Here is a 10889-nt window from a genome sequence, read left to right as displayed (position 1 = left end):
TAGAAGAGAAGCTTTAAGCAACTAAAGATTTTGATATCTATAGCTCCTATTTTGAGGATAGTAAACCCAAACAAGAAGTGTGGTTGAAATAGATGCTAATAAATATGTTATAGGAGCAATCCTCATTCAAAGAAAAAAACCATTTTCTTTGAATGGCACTGTTTATATGGTGCTATATTTCAAATCCTAACTTGTCATGAAAGAATCAACTGGATTTGTAATCAACATGACCTTCATCGCAAGAAGGCCACATTGGTTGAGATATTCGAATTCAAACTAAGATATAAAAAAGAAAGGCCCAATCCCTTGGCCGAATGGAAGCAATGGTAAATGAATTGAGTTTTACTCAAGTTTATAATGAATTTTAAGAGTCCATTAAAAGTAGATGTGAGCATGATGCCCTCTACTCTGTGTTTGGGAAGCAAAGAGAGACCCCATAGTAGAAGCATCGAGGATGGATACTAATCCTAGTACAATTGTATCAAGGATAAATGCTATCCAAAGAGGAAGTGAAGTTGCATCAAGAACAGATGCAAATGAGGACGGACTCAATTGGAATAAGTTCACAAATGAGAATGGACTCAAATGGAAGAAGTATACCATTGAGGATGGGTATCTCCTCTATAATGGTAACTCAGCCTAGAGGTCTAGTAGTAGTAGAATTAGAGAAGAAAAAGGTAAAGACTTCCTTGAGGATATGAACCAAATGATTAAGCTAGCTCTAGACAACTTAAAGAGAGCTCAAGATAGAGTAAGAAGTCATCTTAATTCTCTCACCAAAGAAGAAAGAGATTAATGAAGGGGAGAAAGTCTACTTAAAAGTACCTAGTTCTTCTGAAACCTTAAAAGACTAGAAGATGTGCTAGGCTATCTCCTAAGTATTCTGATCCATTCGAATATGTGAAGTTGCTTACAAATTGAAACTACTACACTAATGGAGAATGCATTGAGAAAAGTCACTAGATAAGAAAACTGGGAAATTAGGATAATCTCATAGTCAAGGAAACCCTCACTGAATTTATAGAAACACATAGTCTTCCACATGAACCCGAAGTGATCCTAGATAAGAGAGAAAGGCGTACTAGAGTATTTGGAATATCTAGTAAAGTGGAAGGATAAACTAGACGAAAGCTCAACTTGGGAAAAAGTAAGCAGAAGGTTTTGTTTACGACGACGAAAACATTTCTTAGGGGAGGGAAGAGTTCAACATATCATATAATGATGGAATCCCTAAGGTGTTTACACGAGACTAGGCAACCTAAAGGACTCGTCAAGGAGAGTGCAAGTGATTAAGAAATATTAGACCCAAAGCTATTAATGGAGGACAAATATGATATAAAACCTGACGATATAAGGGCTAAGGTTTTACATGCCACTTGTCACTGTCATTGAGCTAGGGGGAGAATTGTCAAAGCACATGAAGATCTCAAGACAATGCCAACTTGGAAGCAGTGGGACGTGAAGAGAGAAAAGTATGAAGAAACATGTTGGGAATTTTAAATCCTAGGAAGCCTCTCTGAAGGACAGGAACCTTAATAGGACTTGGACAAGAAATTTCTTGTTTGCCATCATGGAAGAGCGGCTATGATTTCCCCTTTTCACAAGAATGCTCCTCATGTCTGCAAATCCCCCAAGGCTGCATAAAACAACGACAAATCTTCCTAGTTAAGGGGATGCAATAGATGCTGTACTCAACTTTCAAGCACAAGCAAGATTAAGCACTTAAAAGAGGTAAAAATATCATTCATTGCTTCTACTTTTTTGAGAGAGTGATATTTCTGTATTAATTGTAATAACACCTTACAATGGATGGGCCATTACCATCCACAGGATTCAAGACAATCATGGCTGTTAAGCTCAGCAAAGCCCTTTTTTGAAAAGCAAAATGGGCCTCACATATTAGAAGTGGAAAAAACAAAACAGATCTTTTCAATCTCGTCACAATTATTTTCCGTTTCACAGTAGAATCTATGGGGGCTGCAACTTGGGCATGTCCCAACTTGAAAGTCGTACTAGCTACCAACTACTGAAGCTAATCTCGATCCAATGTCTTCCTTGCCCTTTATATCAAAGGGTTCCTCCCCCATGTAAAGATCCAAAAAAGCGCGGCACAAGAGCGGGCTCTGCACAGTTCCCAATTCTGCGCCATCAACTGCCAACCCAAGCACATAGAAACACGTCAATCAAAAACCTGAAGTGATCTCATTCATTCAAGTAATCTCTGGATGAAAGGGCTCAACATGATTAAGTTTCTGAAGCACTCATAATTGCTTAATGCATTCTTGCCATGCATTGCACACATTGCCATTTGCATGTACACATCTGCACACCATCCTCTTTCACAACTAGGTATCTGAAAACACTCATGTTTACTCAATTGAAAACACTCATATTTTGCCCAAAATGATGGGCATGTGCACACATGTGTACGCATGCACACAACCCTCCATCATAAAGAAATGATACCTACTTTTTGTCGTAAGGATATGACCAGAATGCCTAGTTATGTCTATGGTCGTTCCCTGAGGCAGCTTGATGTCATCTCTAAATAATGTAGTGAAACTGCATAAAAACTCCAAGGGTCAAAGGAAAGTGAATATATGTTAACAGAATAAAAGTTGAATTTGCTGAAGCAAGAAGTTTCCAGAAACTTTAAACCTTTCAAGGAGGGGCCTATTTTCCGTTCCACTAAGTTTCTTAATTCTGCTGCCAATTGAATCCTCGAATGCGCCTCGGACAGAGCCAATTTTCAGTCGTCCATACACGATTACAAGCCTCACAGTCAAGTCGAAATCTGATGCCAGAATATCCTCATAAAACAACTTGCTCTCCTTCAAGTCAGCAACTGACTGTTGCATGTACTTGCTACCAAGTTTATCTTTCAAACTGGCTTCATTGGCATAAACACCTGCACAAGAAGAGGTAAGAGGTCCTTCAGGTAGCTATGCCACTATATATCAAAAAAATGTTTGGCTTATTCCCTAAGCTTAATCAGGATAAGTTTGTGATCTAAACTCCATCATGGTGAGCTCACACAGCTATCATCGACTTCACCACAGAAAGTACATGCTATGACATCCTACTTAGTCATATGAACAAGCACCTTAGTGTTCGTATAATTGCACTTACACCATCAGTTACCTTCTGGATGGCACTAAGCATGTTGTGAGTCCTTGTCCAGGGAGCACTAAGCATGTTGTGAGTCCTTGTCCAGGGACAAGTCACCAGGTCTGGGTCATAGAAGTGTGAAGTCGTACACATTTCATGTTATTCATTGTACAAATGTCCAGAGGATGCTTAATAAGCCAGGAGCTGAGCCACAGACATAGTCAAAGTTTGTATCAGGAACAGTCAAAAGAGGTGTAGGCCTGAATACCCATTGTCTGGGCAGCCACATGGTCAAAGGGCATAGGGCAAGTGTGGACAGCTTTGGGACAGTTGAATGTGGACATGCAGACACCCAAAGGACCAAGGGAGGCAGAAAGCTGGCAGCCCAGCACCAAGTGGAAAAACACAGCCTTTAAAGCATTTTATACGTATTTTATGCACGATTTTTGCAAGTCGCGGGCTGTGGGCCCAGTCAACCAGCAGCTGACTAGAGCATGCACCCCCCTATATAATGGTCGCTTGGTTTCAAAAACACTGAATCATCTGGTGGCATTGAAGCTTAATGCAAGAATCTCGAAGGAGAAGCATCCACACATGCAAGAGCTGGCCCAAGACCTGCAGAGAACCAGCATTTTCAGCACCAAGGCTCCACAGGCATCCACCCCAGGCAAGGTTCCTGGTGTGCAATGTTGCCAACCGTCAGCCCAGTACAGTTAAACACAGCCCTCACAAGATTCAAGCAATGCAAATCAACAAATCAGCAACACAGTGTTAAAATCTTTGTACTTTTCATAATTCAGCAATATGAGTGAATCCATCACAAGTTGGTGGGGGGCCTTAAAGGGGTGATTGGGACCATATCGGGGCCTTAAAGGCCATGATCCACCCGAGTTCAAGTCCCACCGTTGGTCGTATATGCCCTCGTATTGCATTCTACCGACGTTAATACCTCTCTCTCTCTCTCTCTCTCTCTCTCTCTCTCTTTTCTTCAACTAATATCTTAAGTTTAAATGCACACCTTACTCATCATTAACACTTCTGCAACACTCTACATGCAACAATGTATGTATTCATGTAAGTTATGTATGTATACACTACATGCAAACATACATAAAATACATGAATACATAATGCTAACGTAAAATAAGACAGAATAATCAGTCCTAAGACACAAACATACTTAAAACAAAAAATAATAAAATGTGAATATGAATAATGTACATATATGCATACAAGAGAAAGCATACATAACCTACACATCCATATAATATGACGAAACAAAGTGCAAGTATACATAACACACACATATATACATATGAGTGCAAACATGCATAACATGTATAAAATAAGACAGACATCATACACATACCTAGATGAATCCAGGAACATGCCCAAATTCACCTTATAAGAAAGAGCAATTTATAGCCTCATGGCGGTCATCCACAAGAAAATAAACCATCGACTCCATCATGCATAGTATGTAATAGATATAAACAAGTACCTTATTGCTGTTGACTATGCCAGCTAGTGCCTGTCACTATTGAGTTAGCCAATGGTTCTTTAAACAACATAGAGCTATGCCCTTGGCAACTCGTGTAATTATAGATTTGCACACTTAGAATATAAACAATACACATAGATGCAAGCTTTGAATGCAGCATACACATTTTAGTGCACCTCTGCATATGATTCAATGTAACCTTTCTCTGGTGACTTCAATGGAAAAGATACGTAAAAAATACAAATGCATGGCCTCACAAAAACATGGTCCCCCTCTCCCATGGTCTCCATAGCTGATCAAATCATTGCCACCTATAACTATGGAAAACAAGCATCTTAAACAGTGGCCAGAAACCAGAATCCTTAAATGTTTTCAATTTTTGAGGTATGGGTATGTAAACCCCTGGATGGGTCTTCCCAAATGCATGACTCCTGTGATGAGCTGACATAATTGGGGAGAATTTAGAAACATAAAACTAAGAAACACACACATGCAGAGAAAATTTCGAGAAAATAAATATCAAAAATAGGCAGGGAAAAAAAAAAGGAAAGAAATCAACGGCACTTTGAAACACTCAAAGATTAAGCAACCATCAAAAACAATTATAGTTGTGTTTAGACAATCAATTTATTTGCGGAAGAAGATTAATTAATTGAGGATTGATATTAAATACGATTTAGATAAATGGAGGAAAACCCAAATATTTAAGAGCATTAAAATCCAATAATAAGGAAAATTAAATCAGATACATGAAAAATAAGTGAGGGGGTCTAACCAAACGCATAGACGGTGATGTTTTTGAGGCCGAGGATGCTCTTCTTGCGCAATCCAGTTCCTGCAAGCTGCTGTTCTCCTTCGTCTATGATCGCGGGGAAGGAAACACCAGTTTTGGGCTCTGTGAAAGATGTGGGCGATTGGGCGGCCAGAGAAGCGAAGGGTGAGAGGGCGCTGTTGTTGGGCGGTAGGATCCATGGCCTGCTGTGCGAAAGGGGGTCAGAGAGAGAAGCAAAGAGGCCAGACTTTGGGCGGTTGAGGTGGGCGCCCACAAGCGCAGTGCCGCCCACTGCTGCTACCACAGCAGCCCCCACAGACAGCTTCTTCCAATACTGGTGGTGGGATGAGAAGTTGGGAGGCTTGGGGAAGGAGGAGAACGCCATAGCTCATCACAATTGAAATCTCGACGTAGTTCTGTGTGTGCATTAAATCATCAAAGCTAGTTGGTGGTACCCGTTTGATTTAATTTTCTGGATCCATTAATTAGTACTAATATATATTCATGCTTGGACTTGGACGATTTCATCTATGCATACCCTTAATAAGGGTCACATTTTGATTATACAACTAGATCTTTACCACCAACCAAAACAGCAACCCGTACACACACCACTAATTACCACACTTCATTCAACAGATAATAGATTACAGAGTAGATTCCATCTGTTATCCTCCAAAAGAAAACTGGATTGCTCCCAAGAGATCTGATACCCCAATTGGATGCAAGCTTCCATCATAGCCTCAGTGGTACACCCTCTGGGGGTTTGCTTTTCCAATATGTTCCCCCTTTTTGGACCAAATCTTAACTGTAGATCCGGTCCCCACAGGGTTTTCTATAAATGCAACAAAAGTATGATCCACTTGCTTCTCTTTAAGGTCCCCACAGGGTTTTCTATAAATGCAACAAAAGTATGATCCACTTGCGTCTCTTTAAGGTCCCCACAGGGTTTTCTATAAACGCAACAAAAGTATGATCCACTTGCTTCTCTTTAAGGTACCATCTTCTAGTTTTGGGACCAAATCTGGGCAGTTTAGGCTTCAGTCTCTCACCAGTACTGACCTACAACATATGAATCATCTTATTAGGTTACCCTAGTATGCTTGAAGGTTCCCCCAAAATAAATACAGAAATCAAGTGATGCACATCTGCAGTTTCTACAATAGCTGACTCATCCCCTCTTTTTCCAACTTATTCAAACCAATTATAGACCAACGCATACACACACATTTACGCATCAGATCTTTCACAGCCAGTCCCACAAGAGATCCATTCGAAAATACAGTAGCATTCCTAGAAATCTAGATTTCCCACAAACAACATGCTCTAATAATGTTAAAGAGTACATCTGCAACCTCATCATTACAAGTCCACTTCCTTAAGATCCAATCACCCCAATAAGCTTGAATCCCCAAGCACTGTTCAACCCACTTTCCAATTTTTCCCCATGCACCTCTGATGGCTGGACATTCCCAGAATGCATGTTTTCCATCTTCCAAAGTTGTTCTGCACCTGGGACAGCACCCACTAGTAAAGTTCTTTTGCATCAATTTAATCCCAATGGGCAGAGCCCACATGCCTACCTTCCACAAGAAGACCTGAAATTTAACAGGCAACTGACTTTCCCACAGCAGCTTCCATCTCTTTTTCTAGCAACCAGAGCTCTAGCTCACCCTCCAATCCTATTACAGTACTCCACATTGTTTTCGCCTTTTCTTAGTTCAGTGTATGGGTCTCTAGTTTTGCCCTTTGCCAATTTAGCTCCATTGAACCAAGCCCAGTCCTTAATCCAGCAAGACTCATCAAATGCAGTGGAGCACCACCCAAGTTGGATATGTACAAGCACCTGAGCCATTAAATCCCTCTCCCTAGCAGACAATTGGAATTCCAATGTCAACTAATCCAACTCCTTCCACCCCACAACTGTCCAATCCCAACAATCATTCAGCCTCCTTCCACCCCACAACTGTCCAATGTCAACTAATCCAACTCCTTCCACCCCACAACTGTCCAATCCCAACAATCATTCAGCCTCTTTAACCCCTTATTATTTAACTTCCTTGCTGAGTAAGTATCAAGAAGACCTAAGGGGGGGGGTGAATTTATGAGACCACCAAAGCCCCAAGCTGAGCATAGAGTTACCACAGAAGCTCTGCATCCCCCATCCCAAGCCATAAGACTCAAGCATTCCTTCCACCTGTTTTGCAGCATCCTGCACATAGAAGAACCTGTCATCTTCAAAAGGACATAGGAAAGCAGTTTGTCCTTCCAACCCAACCCCTACCAATTTCCTTTTACCTTGAACCATTGATATCTCCACCAACTCTCTCACCATCACTGACCAAGTTTCTTCTTGCTGAAGACACTTGGGAAGAAGCAAAGCAGCCCTTGCTAGGGTTTGGGTTGGTAAATGCAGAATTCTAATACCCCCTTTCCCTTTTGGAACAGACAACTTGTCCCAAGCAAGCCAAGATGGAACTCTTATGGTAGATCTGCCATTTCTCCATAGGAAGTCTCTAATGGGACCCACTATCTTTTTCCAATGACACTTTCCAAAACTAAGCACAAGACACAAAAACAAAATGACACTTTCTTCTCCATAAGAAGTCTCTAATGGGACCCACTATCTTTTTCCAATGGCACTTTCCAAATTTAAGCACAAGACACAAAAACATAATGTAAGCATTCAGCACAGTATTACATATTGCTATCATGTCATGAAAAGGAACTCTAATCCCCTCCCATTTCTTTAACTTTCCAAGAAATCTGTCTAATGCCCAATCAGTCAGCTATTTTTTGTAACCTCAACCCTAAATGGGATCTCCAGATGTCTGACAATTTGTCCTTTTTTACCACCTCACACCCCCACCTCTCCGGTTAAAAATCATTGTCCTCAGTCAAACTTATAATTCTAGATTTTTGAATGTTGCATCTAGATCCAAATGCCACAGCAAATTCCTGTATGATAGACAGGGCATGTCTCATATTATTATTCTCAGCTTTCAGGAACAACAAAGAATCATCAACAAAGCCACTTAATAATCAGTTGCTCACTGTGTCTCAGCTTTAGTTCAATAATGTTCCCTTTTCTACAAGCATCTTCCAAGCCACCACCAAGGGATGAGAAGCAATAGCAAATAATAGGGGGCCAAGAGACCATCCTTGTCATCTCACAAATCTATGGACTTCAAACCCCCCAACCACCCTCCCATTTAACTGGACATTAGAATGCCCACCCCAAGTGAGAGTGTAAATACATGTAGCCATTTTAGTTCCAAATCCAAGTTTTTCCATGACTCTTGCCACAAAAGACCAATGCACCCTATCATAAGCCTTTTCCAAGTCCAATTGCAGCATGATACACTTCTACTGGGTTTTAAGGGTAAGCAACATCTCTCCCCAACATGGCTGTAAAAATATTATCATATATTGATTTGCCCTTAACCCATGATGTTTCTTAGAAATGACTCCTTGTAACACGTGTAATTCTAAGAGCAATCACCTTGGCCAAGATCTTATAGATGACAGTTAACAAGGTGATAGGCCTCCAATGACCAAACCTATTGCAAGCAGTTTGCTTAGGGATTAACTTCACAAAGCCTTCTTTGAAATCCTTATCCAGACTACCAGAACTGAAGGCCTTTTTACACACTTCCCACACTATATCCTTTAGGGATGGCCAAAAGGCAATGAAGAATTCCACAGACATTATCTCTTCCCAACTTCAAAAGAACTACCCAGCACTCCTCAATATCAACCTCCCTCTCCAACCATCTAGCTTTGTCAAGATCCACACTATTCTTAACTAGTCCTAACAATTTACTTTCTGCCTAAAACCTCCTGTGAGAGCAATCCTCCTTCAAAATGAGGATGGATCCAAGAAACTCTATACATTTTCTTGAAATTTGCTCAACAACATTCCCCAATTGTTGTCCATTCTCATCTAAAATTCTCCCCACCACTTCCCTACTATTTCTCCCTTTTGAAACTCTGAAGAGGTATCTCTCTGATTTCCTTTTATTATTGAATGATTTCCATTTTTCCCAATTCCCCTCCTCTCTAGCACACCTATCATCCCCTTGTTTCAACCCAGATTGGCATTTGACATACAGATTAACTTCCTCATTAGTAAGTTTGTTAACCTTTCTTTTCCTTTGTAAACTTTCATGTTGCATTACCCAATTCTTCCTCTCCTCAGTTCTCAGCTTGACAACAGCTCTAATGATTCCTTGCATCTCATTGGCAAACTGTCTCCATGACCCATCAGACATACTTCTCCTTTTCAATATCCCAATGGCTTCCTCAGTGTATCCAACAAAGAGATCATCTTTGAGTAACATATTATTAACTCTCAATTTCCTAGTAGGAAATTAATTCAACTCCATTTCCTCCCAATCTGTTGAGTGCCAACTCCATTTCAAGGGCATGTGGTTAGAGATGGCAGTGCTAGGATCTATAAAAACCCTCAAAATATGAGGGACCCATGAGGCTTGTTGGCTGAAAAACACTCTGCCAATTCAGGAAAAAGAATTAAGGTAATGTAGGCTAAAATAGGTATGCCCAGGATTATCCCTCCAATCCCCTAGTCTCCAACTATCAACCAAACCCAAATTGCCTCTCAACTCCTCCCATTTTCCTTTCTCTTGACCCATCAGGATGGTACTTCCCCCAAATCTATCTAATAGTCTCTCAACCATATTAAAATCCCCAAAAATGATGCAAGGAACTTGAATTTTGAGATTGACAATCCAATCCCACATCCCACTCCTAATCTTATGATTATGAGCCTCATAAATTTTAATAATCCAGAATTTTTCCCCACTGACTTGAATTTCCACCACAAGGATCCTACCATTAGGGTGATTAGATATAATAGTAGGATTCAGATCATTTTTAACTAAAGTCATAACACCACTTTATCCAGCCTTCATCCCCCATACATCACCACCCAATCCCTAAACCTATCTCTCCTTAAAACATTAGTTCCAGAAGGTTATATTCTTGTATAGCCATAATAGATAACCCCCAATTTATCCTTAATACCTTTAATATTCCATGTATAACCAAAGATATCTATTAACTTATTCATGACAGGGCAGTTTCAGGTACCATATCTACTTACTCAGCTTCCCTAGTTGTCATATCCTCCTTCTGAATTCCCTTCCAAGCCTTCTCAACCTGATAATTGAACTATCCTCATCTCTCATAGGTCTATAAAGATTAGAACACATTAGGAGGCTCAAGGTACCTTGAGACTTATTCTCCTTTCCTCCCCCCCCCCTTCTACGGTTTTGCATGGGTTCTTCTAGCCTCCTCTTTGGCTCCTGACACTAACTTTCCCTTTTACTCTAACCCACTGCCCTTCTGACTAACCCCCTCCCCCATCTTGCACCTTGTCTTTCCCTTTACTTCTTTCGCATGACTAGTGTCAGAATCTATCTTTTTAGCACTATTTTCTCCTATCCCCTTATCCTCATCAGACTTACCATGTCCTTGCCCCACACAATT

General features: G+C 40.6%; 1 protein-coding gene across 1 annotated transcript; it reads right to left on the bottom strand.

Moving 5' to 3' along the window:
- Positions 1-1728: 1728 nt before the first annotated feature.
- On the bottom strand, positions 1729-5861 carry FAP1 (Chalcone-flavanone isomerase family protein). Its single transcript, XM_086772129.1, has 4 exons — positions 5385-5861; positions 2659-2908; positions 2471-2562; positions 1729-2152 (listed from the first exon to the last, which is right to left on the bottom strand). Exons 1-4 carry the CDS (start codon positions 5764-5766, stop codon positions 2013-2015), a joined length of 864 nt encoding a protein of 287 aa, XP_086628255.1. The 5' UTR covers positions 5767-5861; the 3' UTR covers positions 1729-2012.
- Positions 5862-10889: the final 5028 nt, after the last annotated feature.

Source organism: Cibotium barometz, chromosome 32 (assembly GCF_041138505.1).
Source record: "Cibotium barometz isolate CiBa-2024 chromosome 32, ASM4113850v1, whole genome shotgun sequence".
In the NCBI taxonomy this organism is placed as follows: domain Eukaryota; kingdom Viridiplantae; phylum Streptophyta; class Polypodiopsida; order Cyatheales; family Cibotiaceae; genus Cibotium; species Cibotium barometz.
The sequence above is the reverse complement of the archived record's forward strand: the minus strand, read 5'-3'. Positions and strand labels throughout refer to the sequence as shown.